Consider the following 21699-nt stretch of genomic DNA (forward strand, 5'->3'; position numbering starts at 1 on the left):
ATATATACATATACGTAGAGAGAAAGAAACAGAGAGACAAAGGGAGAGGGCGTGCCAAATTCATGCTTGGGGTTACTTTAAATGAGACTTTGTTCAGACATCTCTCTTCCAGAAGCGAGGCAACCTCATTAGAAAGAACAGATGCTGATACCAAGGTGGGTTGTAAACAGCAGCTAAAGAGGCTCTGTCCATGTTGTTAAGGGGACTGCCGTGAAGACCTCAGCAGAGGAACCGCTGAGAAGCTCAGAAAGCACTGACCAGAGATCCAGCCTTCAGCAGCTGCTGTCAACAGGAAACGCCAGCACCAGACAACTTTGTGTCAGCTGAGTAACACCTTGCTTAGTTGCAGGTTGTGGTCTTTGCTGTTTACCAGTTTGCCTTTCATGTCATTTGCCTATGTCAGTTGTTGTTGGTTGAAGTGAGTATACCCATACCCAGCACGATGAGAGGGAAACAACACTAATGTCACTAAGCAAAGCTTAAGAAGGCGTAACAGGGGCCATAACAAGGGAAAGGTGAGCAGCATCCATCCTACCAAGCACCATGAATGGCCCCTGGGAAAGGCAGGACCAGCAAGAATACTGAGGTAGGCGCATTACATCTTAAGGAATCTGATGAAGTCTGGATCTGGGGAATGAACACAGATGTCAAGACCTTGTGACAGAAACAGATTACTCACGATTCCAGTTCTTCGGAGATGCCCCTGACACCGAGGTCTAGGCAGACCTTGTTCCGGATGTCCTTAGGCTGCATGGCTCCGAGGGTGACGTAGGTGGTATTCCTGTTCTTCATTACGGCACTGGCCGCTGCACAGGGTAAGCCAATGAAGGGAGACAGGGACATGATGATGAAGATAGGAAGAGTCTGGACAAGCTTCTCCATAAAAGCCCAGGAGGCCATATCGATAAACTGGCCCTCATCGATGATGAAAATAATCCTTTCCTCTTTCACTGTCTGGACAAGGTAGAGAAACAGAAAGAAAAATGCTGTAGGCCTTTGGGTTTTTATACATGTGTATGGGTATGCATGTGTATCCACTAAGTTTTGTGGTGCTAAATTAAATATTTTCTTTCCAATAACTTTGTATTAATTTAGATTTCACTAACTTGAATTTACGGCATTTTGGACAGAGCTGGCTAGAATGGACTCTTACTTGGTCAAATCTTTGTGTAAAAATAGTAGAAATTTGTAGGATACATGGGGTCGTAGCCAAGTAAAAGCACCCATTACATATTACATAAAAATAACTGATATTTACTCCAAGTCATTTTAACCTATTCACAAATGAAGGTCTCCTGGGATTATCGGCTTGACATTTATTCAACCAACATATATTCAACGTACACTTCCTGAGCCCCCCCTGGGCTAGGTGCTGGATACTCAGTGCTCAAGGAATCTGATCTAGTCCTTGCCCTGCTGGCAGTTTATGCTGTTCTAGCTTGAACTATGGTATATGTTATACTTAAAAACAGATCACGTGTCCATTTTCTTGTGTAGACTACGCTTCCCTAACTAGCCTGAATTACTCATTCACTCATTAAGCATTTATTGTGCACCTACTAAGGTCGGGCACTGTTTTAGGTGCTGGAGATACAGTATTAAACAAAATATAGGGCTTCCGTGTTAGCATCAGCCCCTCACACAGCAGACCTTGCATTTCCGCGGGGTGAGGGGTCTGAGTGGAGAACACCTGCCGGAGAGGTTAAGTCACTTGCCAAGGTCACACAGAGAGTAAATGATCCAAAGATTATCGTCACGGCGCACAGTGCAAGCACAGCTTTAATAGCGGTTTCCAAACTAGATTTGCATCAGAACCAACTGAAAAGTTTTAAAACAAAAGCAAACAACTAAACAGATTCCTAAGCCCAACCAAGCCCTTTTGAATCTTTAGAGGTAGTACTCATAAATCCATACTTTTTAAGAAACTTCCTGGATACTTGTGATGCAAACACAGCCTGACATATAGAAATGACTAATATTGCCCTGCTTATGTGCCTGAAGTGGAGAAGGAGGAAGTTGTGTTACAGTTTTAATGCAATGCCACAAACTTGTATTGATCATTTATAATGGGCCAGACGCTCTGCTGGTCAACAGTGATACAAAAATGAGTAAGAGGCTCCCCGTCCTTAAGAAGCTCACACTCTCCTGAGGGGGAGACACAGACAAGTAATGAACTGCAGTAGATAGAGTATGGTCAATACAGTAAAGTGTCACAGAAGCACGGTGAAAGAGGAATTAGTCACGCCTAGTGATTTGGGGAGTTCTCACCAGAGAGGTGACAATGAAGGACGAGTAGCATTTCTCCAGGTTAATCTTTTGGGGGCCGGCCCTGTGGCGCAAGTGGTTAAGTGCACGTGCTCGGCAGCGGCGGCCCGGGGTTCGCAGGTTCGGATCCCGGGCGCACACCGACACACCGCTGGTTGAGCCATGCTGTGGCGGCCTGCCATATACAGTGGAGGAAGATGGGCACAGATGTTAGCCCAGGGCCAGTCTTCCTCAGCAAAAAGAGGGAGATTGGCAGAAGTTAGCTCAGGGCTGGTCTTCCTCACCAAAAAAAAAAATCTTTTGGCTTTTATCTCATTAGCATTGGGAATTATTTGGATAGTATAAAGCATGGGTTGGTGTGATTTGCATATGCTCTGCAGTTATACGGAAGGTGAATTGGAGTGGAGAGGTCCGAGGCACAAAGTTTAGTTGGAAAGCTATGGAAATAGTACAGGAAGAGATAGAACCTGAACTACAGCCTGGAATAGAGGACGAGAGATTCCAGAGACCACCTGAGGGAGAAATAGTGGGACTTGGCAACCGAGTAGATGCAGTAGATGTGGCAACTGGTGAGGAAGGGAGCAAAGACAGCTTGAAATGATGCGTGAATGAATTTGCCATTGACTAAACCAAGGATCAGGATCAGAATGAGAAAGAAAGGGCATTGGACTAGGAAAAACTAAATAAATTTACTATTAGACGCTGAACTGAGTGTGAGTTACTACATCAACGTGGAATATATAGAAGGTTCTTGGAAATATGGTTCTGGTGCTTAACAGAGAGATGGGGATAAACGTGGTGATCATCCACACGTAGTGGACAATCCTGAGGTTACTCAGAGAGAGGGGTGACATTGGCTGAGTGTTTCCGATGAAAGAGACAGGCACTGCTCTAAAGTATTTTACACATAATCTAGTCATTTAAACCTTACAACCCAGTGAGCTGGGCACTGTCATTTCCCCATGTTATGGATGACAACAAAAGCACAGACAGATGAAGTCACTTGCTCAAGGTTACCCAGGGAGCAAGTGATAGGCCTGAGGGTTCAAATGTTGGTAGTCTGACTATAGAGCCTACATACGTAACCACTTTGATATACTGCATTTCATACAGAGGGAGAAAAAACGAGGGCTGGTTTTAAGGAGAGGCCAAACTCCCAGGAGGAAGGTTAAGGGACCCTTTTTCAAGTATAGCTAACTTTTGAACAGACTCTTAGCTCAAGGTTTGGAAGGATGGAGGGGAATGAAACACTTTAGGATAAAGCTTTCATACGCTTCAAAGCTTTTTGCCAGTGGAGTCTGAACCCTCCGGCCCCCTGGCTTTGTGGTGAGAGGCCCAGTTTTCTTCCCCCCTTACTGGACTCACAGATGCTCTTACCTGCTCCAAGATCTTCAGAAACAATGATTCCAACAGCTTTTGCTTTCTCAAGGTGCTCATCTTGGAAACCTCTTGTGAAATAGGGAACTGTATAAAGAATTATGAGAATACTGAGTAAGGGAAAATAGCAAAAGGAGCTACTAGCTGGGTGACTTTGGGCAAATCACTCTACTGTTCTGTGCCTTAAGATCCTCATGTGTTAGATAATCCATAACATCCCTTCCAGCTCTAATACTCTACGTCGTTGAATCTAATAGACATAGGAAAGAAAGAAAGAATGGGGCACACTCTGTCTCTGCATTGGCAGTCACCTGTGGGAGAAGAGTGACTTGTGCCCCAGACTAGCTAGACTAGTATAGCCATGATGGAAAGGTGAGAAAAAAAATGAATCTGCATGTGGCCATTTGGATTTTCTTGAGTACGGTATTTCTAGATACATCCACTATGTCTCAGGAAGGTGGATGCTCTTCAAGGAGGATTGGGAGCCATTTCCTTACCACCTGGATGCTCCAGGTGAGAAAAGAAAAGGATAAAGGCCAAAGAGATGCTAAGTCATAAAGCATCAGGGAGGAGTTGCTGCACCTGCCCCGTCACTATTTCTTGCAGAAGTCTACTACTAGCTAGTTACCTGGACACAGAAAAAGTCATTAAGAAGACAGTGGAACTTTTCATCCAACAGTGTCTTGACTTTATTCTGAAGGTTGGTCTGTTGTTCTTTATAATGTTTACAAGTATCCAGACCTAGTACACTGGACATCAGTATCTGGATGGTGTAAAAATTTTGCTGGAAGTTGATCTTAGTCAATGCAATAGCAATAGTCCTGTTTATAAGAAAGTCGAGAATCAGAAGAGGGTTTTTAAATATATTTTTTGAAAATAATAAAGGTTGAAGGAAAGCTCTGACTCTTCATATTCAGAAAAATTCCTCATAAAAGAAATTCCCCAAGCTATCTGGAAGTTGTTCTTTATTCCTGCTTCAGATACATTCCCTCACTCCACTGTGTTCCCAGCCCCTGATAACCTAACCTAGCTATCCCCTCTTCTCTAGTCCACCACCACGGCCTTGGTCCAGGCCCTCCTACTCTCACCTCTGTGACCGAGTACCCAGCTCCTAGCCCTGCCGAGCATTATGACTCTCTGAACGCAGCCCCTTCACAGAAGCCTGCAGGATCCAGACAGAAGCAAATCTTCTCTCCTATTCAAAATTGTTCAGTGGCTCCCACTGCCTGAAGGTGTAAGTCTAGACTCCTTTATGGGACACACAAGACTTGCCAAAGCCTCGTTTTGTCATTTTTTGCCACTGTATGCCCAGCAGTCTACCCTCCACCACCAACAAACTGGTGAGAGTTCCCTATACACCCAGAGCTGTTTCTTCTCTCCATGTCTCTGCTTAGGCTGTCTCCCCAGCCTGGAATGTTATCCCTTCTCACGGTCCATCCTAATCCCTTATTTCCTGTTCATCTATAAATCTCAGGTGTAGCCTCCTGGAAATCTTCCCTGATGCCCCAAGGTTGCATTACATACCCCTTTCTCTTAGCTCCCACAACATTCTATTGCACGCCTCTATCATTGTCCTCAGCACATTATATTTTTATTGTTCTCTCTCTCTCCTCTTCTGTGAGAGCTCCTTGAGGGCAGGGATCAGATATTATTCATCTTCAGGGTATTGGCACTTGTTATGGGTTGACTCATGTCCCCCCAAAATTCATATGTTGAAGTCTTAGCCCTCAGTACCTCAGAATGTGACTTTGAGAATAGGATCATCACAGATGTAACTAGGTAAATTAAGATGAAGTCATACTGGAGTAGGGGGGCCCCTAATCCAATACGACTGGTATCTTTATAAGAAGGGGAAATTTGGACACCAACACCACACAGGGAGAACATCATGTGAAGATGAAGGCAGAGATTGGGGTGATGCTTCTACAAGCCAAGAAACACCAACAACTGACAGCAAGCCACCAGAAGCCAGGGGAAAGGCATGGAACAGACTGTCCCTCCCAGTCATCAGAAAGAACCAACCCTGCCAACACCTTGATCTCAGACTTCTAGCCTCCAGTACTCGGAGACAATAAATTTCTGTTGATTAAGCCATCCAGTTTGTGCTACATTGTTACAGCAACTCTAGCAAACTAATACGGCACTTAACATTTCCTGGAACATAGTAGGTACTCGATAAGTGATGGAATGAATGAATGAATGAATGTCTCCTGGTTGTTATAAACTATCTCCTTAGCAATGTTAAAGATATTTTAAAACTGGCCTTTCTCGGGCCTCACATTGAAACAGAGTAGAAATACAGCTGAAAATAACCTAAGGTTAATAAGCATTTTCTCCTTAAAGCCTTTAGGTTAGATGGCGATGGAATATGAGACACAGTCAGTGTCATCTTGGTCATCATCACTGTTATTGAATATCACACTTTCCACTGCCACGAGGGTGCTGGAAGGGTTGTCCCAAAGAGAGTCCTCATAACATTCCTTATACGAAAATAGATAAACAGTATAAGGCAAGTACATTAGATCTGCTTCCCACAGGAAAGCCAGAGGCCTATCATTCCCTATCCCCTCTCACAGGGCTGAATGGTTTGAAGCAGTGAGTCTCTGTCAGCTAGCTGGATAAATGTATGTGGTTGTTCTGCAGACCCAATCTAGCCTTGGTCTCAACACCTGTGCCAGTGGTTCTCAACCTGTCTGCACTATGGGATTACTCAGGAAGCTTTATTTTATTTTTTTAAGATTTTATTTATTTATTTTCCCCCCAAAGCCCCAGTAGATAGTTGTATGTCATAGTTGAACATCTTTCTAGTTGCTGTATGTGGGACGCAGCCTCAGCATGGCCGGAGAAGCGGTGCGTCGGTGCGCGCCCGGGATCCGAACCCGGGCCGCCAGCAGCGGAGCGCGCGCACTTAACCGCTAAGCCGTGGGGCCGGCCCTCAGGAAGCTTTAAAATATTAATATCCAAGCCCCACCTGGCATTCAATCAGGATCTCCAGGGGTCAGCCCAGCTTCTCATTTTCTTAGTTCACTATGTTTATCATTATTTATTTAGCACAAGGGGCATGGCACCCAATAATCAATAGATTGTGAGTAGTTTATATACAACAAATTATATAAAGGAGAGGAGCATTAAAATAAATGAAACTCTTAAGGATATCAGCATTCTCTGAGTTCCCAAGAAATGGTCATTGCAAGACACTCACCTGTGATTCTCACCTTGGGCCAGGTACTCAATTTCCTTAAGTATCTGGCTTTTTCCATATCCCGATAATCCCTCATACATTAGGACTCGGCTGCAGTTGCACTTCAAAAATTCCTTCATAGTACACATGAAGTATTCGATCTCCTTATCACGTCCTGTGATTTTTATTTTTTAAAAAGGGAGCAAACGCAATCAACATAAAATAGTCTAGAGATACAAAAAAGCACATAGTGATACCACTTCTAAGAGTAACTTTGGAATTTCCATGGCAGTTTTCATGGACTTTTTTGAGGTCTTGTGCATTTTTAAAATTATTTAAATCTTTCTCTAGAGCTTTCCAGTTAACAATGTGGTTTTACAGTTTTCTTTGATTCCCACAAGCCATGAGGGAAAGCATTCTTTCATGCTCATTATAATGTCCATTCAATGTTGGTGTAGAAAACTGAGATTTGCTTAGATTCCACACCCAGGAGTTAAACCAAGCCTATCTGACCCTAATGCTCATTTTTTCCCCTTTTTTTCTATAACGGCCTAGAAGTTATCTATAGATTATTATATCAGGAAATAAATTTATTAAAGTTAGGGCTCCTATATTGAACAATTATGGATAAAATATTTTTATTTCTGATTCTGTGAGGGCAACTTGCTTTCTGTAAATGAGAAATTATACTTATCTCAGGGCTACTAGAAGCATTATCAGTGATAAGAAAATTCAATTTGCTTTCAAAAATCATGTATAGATAATTTCTATCATAAGAACAACCTAAATTCTTAGTAAAAGTAACTTACAGTTTTTTCTGATTATAAAACTCACACATGCTCACTGTAGAAAATATGGAAAACTTAGAGAAGGAAAAGAAGAAAATAAAAGTCACCTTGGGTTACAACCCTATCCCTGTTATTTTTCTTATGTTTTTTTTGTGTTTTTTGTTTTTTTTTTTTTTGCTGAGGAAGATTCACCCTGAGCTAACATCTGTGCCAATCTTCCTCTATTTTGTATGTGGGTCCCCACCTCCGCATGGCTGATGAGTGGTGTAGGTCTGTACCCAGGATCCGGGCCCAAGAACCCCGGCCACTGAAGTGGAGTGCACTGAACTTAAACCACTATGCCACGGACCAGCTTCTTCTTACGTGTTTTTAGATATATGTAACAGGATGCCCTCCCTGAAATCTGAAACTCAGCCCTCCCTGAAATCTGAAACTCAGCCCACAGTCTTTGAAACCTGGGTGGACAGCAAGGAACTAGCAGAACTGTAATTTCAAGGAGTGAGCAATGTCTGTCAAAGAGCTGGAGACCCATTCGAGCTTGACTCTTCCTTCTCCGGTGGACAGGTCACTGTGGAGGGCCCATTGTGATATCCACGGATAGAGTAAAATGCACCCAGGTGTTATCTAACGTCTGTTGAAAACCAGGACCGTTGCTCTAAGTTGAGATGTTATATTCAAAGAAGCTAAGTGTTTACTTGGTAATGTAAACTCCCGGGTAGGATTTAGTGAGAACCACTTTGCAGACTGTATTGCTGCTTTTGGACGAAACATTTCCTTTCTGAAAATGCATTGGAACTTCAGTTTTTTGAGATGTGCAGTATTCTTCTTCGTCCTGAGGCTCACATATGAACTCAGAAGATGAGGCCCAGAAGGCTGCCTGGCGGAATCTTCTAGCCCTCTGTGTTCTATTCACATAGAACACACACAACACGTAAGAGCTTATGGATCGTCTTTTTTGCTGGACTTTAAAATGAGCTTAAGTCAACTTGACTTGAAAGACGTGCACCTTGTTTCTATCTAAACAAGGCCCTAATATCTGGGACTGCCTTGCATGTATTATTTTTTTTTATTGATGTTTTAATAGTTTTTAACATTGTGAAATTTTGGATTGTACATTTTTGTTTGTCCATCACCATATATATGACTCCCTTCACCCCTTGTGCCCACCCCCACCCCCGTTGCCCCTGGTAACCACAATACAGTTTTCTCTGTCCATGTGTTGGTTTATATTCCGCATATGCGTGAGATCATACGGTGTTTGTCTTTCTCCTTCTGGCTTACTTCACTTAACATAATACCCTCCAGGCCCATCCATGTTGTTGCAAATGGGACGATTTTGTCTTTTTTTATGGCTGAGTAGTATTCCATTGTATATATATACCACATTTTCTTGATCCAATTGTCAGTCGAGGGACACCTAGGTTGCTTCCACTTCTTTGCTATGGTGAATAATGCTGCAATGAACATAGGGGTGCATAAGCCTCTTTGGATTGTTGATGTCAGGTTCGTTGGATAGATTCCCAGTAGTGGGATGGCTGGATCATAGGGCATCACTATTTTTAATTCTTTGAGGAATCTCCATACCGTTTTCCATAGAGGCTGAACCAGTTTGCATTCCCACCCGCTGTGTATGAGGGTTCCTGTTTCTCCACATCCTCTCCAAGACTTGTTGTTTTTTGTCTTGGTGATTAGAGCCATTCTAGTGGGTGTGAGGTGATATCTTAGTGTTGTTTTGATTTGCATTTCCCTGATGATTAGTGATGTTGAACATCTTTTCATGTGCCTGTTGGCCATCTGGATATCTTCTTTGGAGAAGTGTCTGTTCATTTCCTCTCCCCACTTTTTGATCGGGTTGTTTGTTTTTTTGTTGTTCAGTTGTGTGAATTCTTTATATATTATGGAGATCAACCCCTTGTCAGATGTATGTTTTGCAAATATTCTCTCACAGCTGGTGGGTTGTCTGTTCATCTTGATTCTGGTTTCGTTTGTCTTATAGAAGCTCTTTAATCTGATAAAGTCCCACTTGTTTATTTTTTCTTTAGTTTCCCTAGTCTGGGTAGGCATGTCATCCGAAAAGATTCCTTTATGACCAATGTCAAATAATGTGTTGCCTATATTTTCTTCCATGAGTTTTATAGTTTCAGGTCTCACCTTCAAGTCTTTGATCCATTTTGAGTTAATTTTTGTGAATGGCGATAGCAGATGGTCCACTTTCATTCTTTTGCATGTGGCTGTCCAGTTTTCCCAACACCATTTATTGAAGAGACTTTCCTTTCTCCATTGTATGTTCTTAGCTCCTTTGTTGAAAATTAGCTGTCCATATACGTGTGGTTTTATCTCTGGGCTTTCAATTCTGTTCCATTGATCTGTGTGTCTGTTTTTGTACCAGTACCATGCTGTTTTGATTCCTATTGCTTTGTAGTATGTTTTGAAGTCAGGGATTGGGATGCCTCCTGCTTTGTTCTTTTTTCTTAGGATTGCTTTAGCTATTTGGGGTCTTTTTTTGCCCCATATAAATTTTAGTATTCTTTTTTCTATTTCCGTGAAGAATGTCATTGGGATTCTGATTGGGATTGCATTGAATCTGTAGATTGCTTTAGGTAATATAGACATTTTAGCTATGTTTATTCTTCCAATCCACGTGCATGGGATATCTTTCCATCTCTTTATGTCATCATCGATTTCTTTCAATAATGACTTGTAGTTCTCATTGTATAGGTCATTCACCTCCTTGGTAAGATTTATTCCTAGGTATTTTATTCTTTTTGATGCCTTGCATGTATTTTTGACCCTAAAAAACCACTTTCTGTTCATTATAGTTCTGTTGTCATCTATGTTGTTAACATATACAATGTCATTTATAGGAGATCTTGTAGAAGGAGGGCATTTCCATACTCCTAACCTCTGATGGTCTGTTTTGGCTACGGCTTTGAGGAAAGATCCCAGGGCCTGATCTTTACCGCACACTGGTGGAATCAGGGCCAAAGGCAACCAGACCAGACTGAGAAATGTATGCTTGTTATACCCATGTGTTCTAATGTGACTGTCATATTGAGTCCTCAATCTTGTAGAGGGGAGTCAGGACTTCCACTCAATGTCAACCATTATCACAACAAGCACATCCTAGGATGGAAAGCAAGGCCTCGGAGGAGGGTGAGAGTGGGCATTCCTTCTTCTCTCTAGCCTTCAGGAGTTTGGGGATCTGGACTTAGAAGTGATTTGCTTGCCAACTCTGAAAAACACCCAAGTGCAGTGAAGGCGGGGCACACTGCTTGCCTAGTGCTCTTTGCAGTTCTGGAACTGTTGCCTTCTTTTAGGCTCTACTGACATCAAGATTCTGTCCTAGCCTCCCCCGAAGTGTGGGACAGAGCCTCCTCTTAATTGTCCTAACACAGTCATGACCGGGATTTCATTTATAATGATACTTTTAGAGATGTTCAGGTCTAACGGAAGGAATTACAATGTTACTAGAAATGGCTGCCTTCAGAATCCACAGGCCAATCTTCATGCGGGTCTCTTCCCTCAGAGGGTGTATCTCTACCTCATTTTATGTCTACTTCCCTGTCTATTCTCGAGTTAGCTTTCTTATGATAGGGTCCCTATCACCAAGAATCACAAAACCATCACTGCCAGATGGATCGTACATCTAAATGTAAAAGGTAACAGAAAGTTTCCAGAAGAGAATCTAGGAAAATATCTTCACGACTTTTGGGTGAGGAAAGATTTCTTAAACAGTACACAAAAGCACAAACTACAAAAGAAAAGATTGATAAATTGGATTACATTAAAATAAAAAATTTCCTTCACTGAATACATCATTAATAGAGTAAAAAGGCAAGCAAAGAACGGGAAAAGTTACGCACAGTAAAAACAAATGACAATGGACTCATTTCCAGAATATATAAATAATTCTAGCAGTTATACGATAAAAATATAACCCAATTGAAAAATAGGCAAAAGATTTGTACAGACACTTTATAAAAGATGATGTCCAAATGGCCAATAAACACATGAAAAAGGAACTCAGCCACATTAGGGAAACACAAATGGAAACTGCAATGAGATACTGCTATACATCCAACAGAATTATTAAAATTATAAAGACTGATAAAACTAAGTTGTTTGTAAGGCTAAGGAGCAACTTGAACCCTCATAACACTGTTGGTCAGACTATAAATAAATACAACCATTTTGGAAAATTATTTGGCATCATCTACCAAAATAGTACCCTTTGTCCCAACAATTTTACTCCTATGTATATACTCAGAAGAAACGTATACATGTGTTCACCAAAAGACTTGTACGAGAATCTTTATGGCAGCATTATTCATAAGAACCAAAACTGGAAACCACTTCAAATATTGTACAACAACAGGATGGATAAATTGTTGTATATTTATAAAATAGAATACTACATAGCAATGAAAATAAATGAATTACGGCTACACCCAACAACATGGATGAATTTCATAAATTAATGTTGATTAAAAGAAGGCATATGTAATTATACAATGTATGATTTCATCCATATGAATTTTAAAAACAGGCCTAAGTAAACTGGGGTGTTAGAAGTCTTTGGGGAAAGGGAGAGGTTTAAAGCATGTGAGGGTTCCTGGAGAACTGCTACTTTTCTATTTCTTGGCCTGGATGGTGATTCTATGTTCAATTTACGATAATTAATTAAGCTGCAGACTTATCATTGGTGTACTTTTCTGTATGTTTTGTTATAGTTCTATATAAATGTTTAAAAATCAGGGGCTGGCCTGGTGATGTAGTGGTTAAGTTTGCCTGCTCCACTTCGGCAGTCTGGGGTTCGCGGGTTCGGATCCCGGGCGCAGACCTCTCCACAGCTCATTGAGCCATGCTGTGGTGTCATCCCATATACAAAATAGAGGAAGATTGGCACAGGTGTTAGCTCAGGCCTAATCTGCCTCAGCAAAAAGAGGAAGATTGGTAGTGGATGTTAGCTCAGGGCTGATCTTCCTCACATAACAAAACAAAACAAAAAAGTTTAAAAATCAAGGTCCACTACCTACCCAGCAAAAGGTAATTCTGATTTCTGTTGCACTTGAGGTATGCCATATCAAACAAGCTGAAGAAAGGAAGAAAAGACAAGATGTTAGAGTTAAAATGGGAAAATACTGAGAGCAGGAGTGACTAGTTCTTAATTCCCAGAAAGCCTCCTTTTCAATCTCTAACAAGAGTCTATCCCCTGACTCAAGTCTTGCAGATGCCAAGAAGAGGAAAGGAGGGGAGAAGTTCTTACCTCATAATAGAGAGTCCAAACAACTTGTGTAGCATCCTTTACACAGCACCTAGTACACTGTCCAATCAATCCTTGTTGAGTCTGCATTGATAGAACTGATCCCTCTCCAGGGAAACCAGACACCCAATATGGGACCCAGTGGACTTGGATATGGTATACTGTCTCACATCCTGGAAAGATTCCACCAATTGCTCAAGTGCTTTACACGGATCATTTCCTTTATTCCTGACAAAAACCTTATTTAAAAGATACTATTATTATGTCCATTTTACAAATGAGGACATTGAGGTACACAGAGTTTAACTTACCCAAGAACCCATGGCTAGTGGTGACAGAGGATAAAGACAGAGTCAATATGTAAATCTAGGCCAGGGTGCATACGCTTACCCAGTGTATGATATTATCTCTTGAAGAAGCCTTTTTAGTAAAATGGATCATTCCCTGGTCTATACCATCACACTCCATTGTTATGTCTCTGTCATAGCACATACCAGAGTCCCCCGGGTAATATATAGCTAATTTTGTATATGTTGGTCTTCCCCATTAGACTGTGACTTTCAGGGCAGGAACCAGGCCCTGTTCATATTTGCAGGTGTATTTCTACACTTTCTTATTTTCAGAGATGGTATAGAAAACTCATGAAGAGGCCAGGCTTTGGGATCAGATAGTCCCGGGTTTCTGTGGTAGATTGACTGCATTAATGGCCCTACTTCTGCACTCCCACTTGTATCTATGCCTTTTTCTATGTAACTTTGCAGTGCCTCCCACTCTGAGCTCAGCCTTATGATTGCTTTGGCCAATGGGATGTTAGCAAACATGACACAGAAGCTTGAAAAATGTTTGTGCATTGGGCTTGCTCTCTCTTGCTCTTCTGATGTTGCCATGACAATATGCCTGGGCTGGCCTGATGGAGGATGACACACAGAGGGCCAAACTGTCCCAGTCATGTCAGCCAGAATTCCCACTTACCCCACGCGAGGTCATCCCGGATCAGCCAACAACCTGCTGAAGCCCAGGCATGTGAACAAGCCAAGGCAAGATCAGCCAAATCCAGCCAAGATCAATCGAACCCCATATATTCGTGAGATAAGTAGATGTTTATTGCTGTTTACCACTGAGGTTTTGTGGTTGCCTACAACGCAGCATTACTGTGACATTTTCAGCCTTGGCTCCATTGCTCACCAGATTTATGACCATGGACAAGTCATTTAACATCTCTGAGTCTCAGTTTTTGAATTTATAAAATGGAGATAATAACCGTTTCTACCTGATATGGCTGCTATTAAGAATAAATTATATATTTTGAGGTAAAGTGCCTAATATTTAATAAGGGTTCACAAAAAATTATTGTTATTCATTCATTTGTTCAAACAGCACTTTATTGATGGTCTACACATGCCAAGTACGGTGTTGAACCCTGGGAATACAAAGGTGAATAATAAAGACTCCTTGAAAAAATTGCAGCCCTGATTCTGTTATCTGATCCTTTTAGACCTAGATTCTAGCTTGCTAATATAAAGAATAATACCTTCCCGCTTTCCATTCTATTCATTCATTTATTCATCCTTACTGAGAGCCTGCTGTGTGCAAGCACTGAAGATATAAGAAAGAGCAAGAAATAGTCACTATCCTCAAAGAGCTCACAATGTAGTAAGTGAAAAGCACATCAAGTCAGTAATTGTGATGAGTGTGGTGAGTATTCTAATAGGAGCGTGTGCCGTAGAGTTACAAAGAGGAGGAAAGAGCTAAACTGTCTGAGTTGGGATTGGTAGCTCCAGAGCCAGCCTCATAGAGGAAAAGATCCTCGAGCTGGATTTTAAAGATTGACTGTGGTCTTCCCAGTAGTCTGGGGATGGGGTGGGTGATAGGGAGGACAATCTACTCAGACATCCCAGAGGAGGGGGCCCAGGAGGAGAAGAACATGATCATGAAAATGATTAGAAGCCATTGAAGGATTTTAAGGCCCAAAATGACAGCTATACATCTAAGCTAGGCTTTGGGGGGATATATTTCACTAAAGATGTAGAGGAGGGACAATATCTTATACTCTTTTAGCCTTATCAATGCCTGGCACACAGTTGGTATGATCAGTAAATACTTAATTCTTGGTCACTGAGTCCATCTGGGTCCAAAAAGATACTCAAATGAGGGGATTCTCTGTTCTGTTTGCACAACTTTTGAAGAATAACCCTTAGATTCTCAGTACTGAGGGAGAATGGGATCTTACACCATGCGACAATATCTGTGTAGTTATAGGCGATATAGTAGATATAGGAGAAAGATGAAGGATTTTGAAATCTGGGCCTCGGTCTGGCGAAGGAATAGATTTCAATTTCATCAACTGGCTTTGAGTCCGAAATGGATGACTGATTGCTTTGCTATCATAATTCTCCCACTTCTTTACTGAAAACTACTGCAAAATCAACACTCCACACTCACATTTTCTCTTTAAGGCCCAAACACTGATAGACTGGTCCAGAATCTGCAACACCTTTCATGACTTTCTTTGGAAGCTCTTTGAAAAAGTAGGCTGGTAGGTTGCTGCCATTGTAGGTGACAGAGTCACAGGTCACGATCCCTGGGTAGTACATCATCATCCTGGCAGCTATGTTGACTTTTTGACCGATTACTGCAACAGGAAGGAAAAAGGCAAAGAGCAGGGAGAAATGAATGTGATCTGAGACCTACTGTCCCCAGGTGGCATTTTTACCCCTTACTCCCTTTGCCCCTCAGGAATGACACAGAAGTCTCGCCTTCAATACCCATATTAGCCGATGGCTATTAAAAAATACGCAGGGAATGACTCAATTAGCCATTAGCAAAGATTCTGCCCCACCTGGGAGGCCATGGGGACAATCTGCTCAGAGATAGAACGTCTTGTGTAAGGAGAGGGTTCTGTAAGTGGGTTTCGTAAGGCCATAGACTTGAGGGCTCTCAGAGGAGGCGTAGTTGGTCTGCTGCTACAAGACAGACAAGCACAAGCTTGGGCCTGGGACACTGACCTCCAAATGAGGCATCAAGTTGTGTCTGTATGTTCCTGCGCATGAACATTTTCATTTTCAAAATGAATCACCTTCATTTGGCGATTTCTTATGAGTGAGTAGATGGGGCTGGAAGGGGTGTGTGTGTAAGATTGATTTAGGGGGTATTTTACAGGGTAATATGCAATAGTGCACAGACTCTGAGGGCAAGCTCTGCAGGTCTGAACCCCAACACTACCTGTAACTGCTATGTTACCAAATTACTTGGGCAAATTACTTTAACTCTTCTATGCCTCAGTTTCCTAGTCTGTGAAATAGGGATGATAATATGACCTATCTCAGAGGGTAGTTGAAGAAGATTAATGAGTTAATACACGTACATCACTTTGAATAGTGCCTGGCTGCTAGTAAGCCCTGAATATTACTACTAACTAGGTGTTAAATGTTGCACTTTTGGGCTGGCCCCGTGGCTTAGCGGTTAAGTGCGCGCGCTCCGCTGCTGGCGGCCCGGGTTCGGATCCCGGGTGCGCACCGATGCACTGCTTGTCCAGTCCTCATGTGGGACGTCCAGCCGCGTCCCACATACAGCAACTAGAAGGATGTGCAACTATGACATACAACTATCTACTGGGGCTTTGGGGGAAAAAATAAATAAATAAAATACAATAAATAAAAATAAAAAAATAAATGCTGCACTTTAACATAGACTTAAATACTTCTGATCAAGACATTCCTTTTTAAAAAACTGTTTATTATGGAGAAATTTGACCATGCAATAAATCATAGTATCATGAATCTCCGTATACCCATCACCCAGTCCCAAAAGCCATTAACCCATGGCCAATCCTGCCCCATCCTCACTCCTATCTACTCTCCACCCTGTATTATTTTGAAGAAAGTCTCAGACATTGTATCATTGCAGACATAACTATTTCAGTATTTTAGATGGATTCAGTATTTTAAATGTATTATTTCTGAACATCTTAAACCCTAATAGGATTGAAGAGGAAAGTAATGGTAAGAGCAGTGAAATCTTGAGATAACACCTACATACCATCCTCTTTTGAGAATAGTATTATTCATCAGTAATACCAGTGTTCATAATTTTTAAGAAGCAGTCCTTACCTATTCCAGGAATTAAAAGGAGTAACTGTTTAATGTTAACAGGAAAGTATCATAAAGGCCCCTCATTTCACGAGCTCATAGCCTCCACTGCTCCCCTCTAATAACTGCATATTTCTTATACTCATGCATGGCCCCAGAAATGCACACTTTGCAAGCACTGAGCTGTCAATGGACAAAGCTACACAGCTTGGTTCCATCTAGAAGACTATTAACTTTCTGAGGGCAGGGCCCATGTCTCACTTATTTTTGTCCTTCCTCCCACAAAGCCCAGCGGCAAGGCACAGTGTTTGCTGAGAGAAACACGGAGATAAGCGAGCTCAGCACACCTGTGTACTCATGTCTCACAGAGTGTCCGACAATTCCACAGAAGACGATCCCGCTGGTCACGCCGATGGACACGGTACTGGTCCCGGGGAGAAAGAGAGTTGCCGAGAGAGAGAGAAAGACAATGAGCATACAGAAAGTAGGAGGGGTGGGGACACGATGATGAACGGGGTGGGAGAGGTGGGAGAGGATTTTTAATAAATAATTCTCTTCCCTTCATACTTAGTTTAGGGCAACGGTACACGGCGTGGAGGTATGAAGGGGGGACAGTTTGAGACACAGAACTAAGTTCTTAGAAGTGATAACTCAGCGTACTTTTCTTCTATTTTTAGTATTCATCTGAACCACTTCTCTAGAAGATAACCTCTCATCACCTGAAATGGACTTTGAATGTAGAGTGACTGTGGTTGTAAACAATTTAACCATCTTTGTTATTGCTAGAAAGAACGAAGTCATTCTTTGGAAAGGAAGTAACTGAGAGTTACTCGTGTGTGGCATCAAAAGCTAACTTTGCTAATACGTGAGGACGGCTGCATATATTGATGACCAGAGGCTGAGAAGGTGGAAATATTTAGGGCAAGGGGGTGATACCTGTTAGGGTCGACCAGAGGAGGGCCGCAGGTCTGGGTCATCGAGGTGCTCAAGAGAAGGAAGCCTGAGGGCACCGGGCTCTTGGCGGCCAGGGCTGGGGATGGTAAACTCTACCTTCTTAACAGTTTTACTGTGAGTGGGTTGTTTTAAGGCCAGATCAATACATAAAATTCCAACCCCAGGGTTCATTTTATCTCCCAGTTATTGAAAATCAGCTCAGGTCCCCCACATGGTGTTGGGAGTTCGATCTCTACCAAGAAGGAAGCCAGAAGTCGAGGGCGACAACTCAGTCAGATTCTCTTGCTGACCTGGTATATTTTGACTTTTTAGGAGTGTCCTTTCTCGGGCTTGCCTTTACCCTCTCTCACCTTACGGCGCCAGGGCCAGGTTTGCCCACTCCGCTTGTCCATCATGTGAATAATGAATGCAGGCAGGAGGGCATCCGTCAAGGACAGCCCTCTCTGCTTTCCCGTTCCCTGATGCTCATCCTGTCTCCCCACAGCCGACAAGAGGGTCAGGGACCACCAGATGGGATAAGAGTCAACACTCACTGGATCTTGTGGACCTCAGAGCAGAAGTTGAATATGTCCATAGCACTTTCCAAGGCACGGGTGACTTCCTCAGGTGCCTTTTCCCCCGGGAAACCAAAGACACACAGAAAGGAGCAGCCCTGTGAGGGAGAGAGTCAGCGAACACAGCTGGTGGATGGTGAGCTTTAAACTGGACCAGCCAGAAGGCCCAGGGGAGGGGGCGCAGCAGTTTGCACTTTCTGAATCTGATTTCATCACGATTTCTCTCACAGCGATTTTATTTGTAGTAAACTTCATACAACTTCTAGTGCATCATCCACAGTAGGGCCTGAGCCCAAGAAGGGCCTGCTTTTGCTCCAGAGACAATGGGTTGGACCAAGCTATTTGTGTGCACCCTCCTGTCTACCCTCGCTTGTGGCCAAGATCTTGTGCTGCAAGGTGCTAAGTTGAAGTCTAAGCAGCAGCACAGAGCAGTGGAAAAGGCACCAGCTCCGCAATCAGAAAATCTGTGTTCTCAGGCCACTTCCCAAGTGTGGAAACATGGATCAGTTGATTACACTCTGTGAACTTCAGTTTATCAGTCTGAAAATGCATGTAACCTAGACCCGCCAAGGTTGCTCTGGCTGCTAAAAGGATTAATGTTTTATATATATATATAAAGAGGTAATGTTACATATATATATGTATATATATATACACACACATATATATACACTTTATAAGCTACTTTATAGTATATATATACTTTATATAGTATATTATATATATTTTTATATGGTATATATGTATACTTTATAGTATATGTATAAAGACTTTGTAAACGTAATGTTACATATGTTTACATATATATATTATATATATTACGTATATAATGTAACAATGATTTATACCTCTATATATACACATACTTTGTAAACTATAAATTTATTGTCAGATATTGTTATTATTCTTAGGGATAAAGGCTTAAGCTGGGAGTGGTTTTTCTTGGCATAAACTTAACTCTGCCAAGCAGAGATTAAACTCTAAAGCTTGGCATTTTTATTACCAGTCACTTAAAAAATGACCTCTGTCAGATGCTGTTGTCTGTAAAAAAAAGAGCATAATAAATTAAGGGCAATGGGTTAAAAATTTGAATGTATATGTTATATCCTGATGAAATGCAAAAGAACAGTAAAATGCCTCATTTCTTCAGCCCTCTGCAAAAAGAATCTGACCAAGTGTCAGATGCTCATTGGCACTGGGCTCTGTCTTGACGTGAGAGGGACGCCCTGATTCTGGGTCTATGCAGAGACTAGAGGGTGACCCCTTTGGGGGCACCAGTAGGTCTGCTTTGCCTGGAAAGTGTGCTTAGTGGCTTGGCAAGGTGAGCGTTTGATTGGCTCCAGCAATGAGAACAGCGCCTCTCACGTACTGAGTGGTGGCTGTGAGCAGGGCATGGCGACAGGTGCTTCACATATATATTTTTTAAAACTTCAAACAATCATTTGAGGCAAATACTATCTGCGTTCAAATAATATCAGTATTATTATTCATGAACACACCAAGGCTCAGAGAAGTGCAATGACTTGCTAAGGTCACACAGCTAGGAATCGTCGAAGCCATGTCTGCAAGACACTAAAGACCATTCTCTTAGGTTCGATGCTCTTTCCTTACGATGCTCATGAATGAACATGGAAGGAAGGACTGGAGTGCACCAGGCTGAAAGTCACCACTCCCTCAGAATTCTCACAGCAGAGTTTATTTTCTTATATAGAATTGGGTCTTCCTGCCTGGTTGTGTGGCAACGTGGATGAGTTACTCATCTTTGCCGCCCAGCCCTAGCTTTCAGCCTTCTACGAAATGCTCAATAAATGCCTGTTGAAATAGTGAATGAAGGAGGGTGGGGCAGTAATTCAGTGCTCTGCTCTTAAGATACAAAACACCTGAGATGGGGAATCAATTCTCACTAGCACTTCTGTGGTAATTTGTTAATCACATTGATTTTCTCTAAACTGGTTGCTAGCAGATTAAAAACACCCAGGAGCTAGAGGGCAAGCCCACCCCCCCACTCCCACCCCTCCCTCATGAAACTGAAAGGGGAACTGGAGATGTACATGTGGCAGGTGCGGACTACTGGAAACAAGCTTCAGAGATGGGATGGTTACTAGACACCTGATCTAAAATCTCTGGGAGCCGCATCGTATGCGGGGCTGGAGGCGCACGTACAGTGGGAGTTAGTGGAGCACGGTGGGTAAGAGCACAGACCAGGAAGGCAGACTACCTGGTTTCTCAATCCTGCCTTGTCTCCGTGTCCCCATCTCTCCCTCCGCGTCCTCATCTGTAATGTGAGGACAGTAACGACAGTGCCTACCTCTTAGAGTAGTCACGAGGATGACATGAGTTAATACACGTGAAGTGTTGAGGACAATGCCTGGCATGTAGTAAGTGCCATATCCACCACGTAAGCTCTTCTTATAATTGTAAATAAAGACCGATATGTCCAGGTTAAAAGCGTCTATTCCTTCCTTCTCACCAACGTCCATAGGCATGAACGCTGACCTTAAATCATCAGTAGGTTCCTCCCCCTCGTTCATATCACCTTGTCAAACATGAAGACTTTATTGATTTGGCCTCGGGAGACCCTCAGGACAGAATTGATGTGCACACAGGCATCCTGAATGGCCAAGCCTATGACTTCTGCTTTTTCTCGGTCCTTAAACAACAGGTTCACAAACATAATTGTCACCGGGCGAAGCTCAGACAAATAACCCGGAAGCTGTTTGTCATCAATCTGCAAAGCAGAGAGAAGCTTTCCTTAGCGGGTGTCCTTGGCAGCAAATCCTTCCTCACAACGCCACGCCCACCCCACACCCGAAAGTATCCCCGGGAGGGAACCAGCCTTTTGAGATTCTCTGGGGAAGCTGAAGTTGGAATGTGTGAGGAACAACACGACAGAGGCAGCCCCAAGTCGAGCAGCTGGCAATGGAACGCACTATCAAAATCTCTTCCAATGGGAATTGACGTACTGCTAATGTTTCACCAGCAGCCACTCCCTTGCCCCAACTGCTAGCTCCCTCACGCCAACAGGAGCCATCACAATAAGAGAAAGAACCACTGTTCCTTTTGGCTCTCTTATGATTTAGGGATAAGAATAGCACGCTGTGTAATTCAACCATATATTTTCATAACCTGGTACCTTCTGGAATATTTCCACATTCTATCCCACTTTATCTTCAAATGAAATGAAATCAGATTACCCCATTTTACTGATTAGATAACTGAGGCATGGAGA

The 21699-nt window shown here is 42.5% G+C and overlaps 1 protein-coding gene across 1 annotated transcript in view; it reads right to left on the reverse strand.

The window, feature by feature from the left end:
* Positions 1-21699, reverse strand: part of ADCY10 (adenylate cyclase 10) — a 71888-nt gene that overhangs the window by 36936 nt on the left and 13253 nt on the right. Inside the window, exons 8-16 of the mRNA XM_087437573.1 lie at positions 21007-21198; positions 18450-18568; positions 17310-17386; positions 15317-15506; positions 12648-12703; positions 6845-6998; positions 4271-4463; positions 3643-3729; positions 680-954 (exon numbers count right to left, since the gene is read on the reverse strand). Coding sequence (XP_087293699.1) covers positions 680-954; positions 3643-3729; positions 4271-4463; positions 6845-6998; positions 12648-12703; positions 15317-15506; positions 17310-17386; positions 18450-18568; positions 21007-21198 — 1343 coding nt within the window. The remainder of the gene's footprint in view (positions 1-679; positions 955-3642; positions 3730-4270; positions 4464-6844; positions 6999-12647; positions 12704-15316; positions 15507-17309; positions 17387-18449; positions 18569-21006; positions 21199-21699) is intronic.

The sequence above is a fragment of the Ceratotherium simum genome, chromosome 2 (genome assembly GCF_057802395.1).
Source record: "Ceratotherium simum simum isolate JZ-2026a chromosome 2, ASM5780239v1, whole genome shotgun sequence".
NCBI lineage: Eukaryota > Metazoa > Chordata > Mammalia > Perissodactyla > Rhinocerotidae > Ceratotherium > Ceratotherium simum.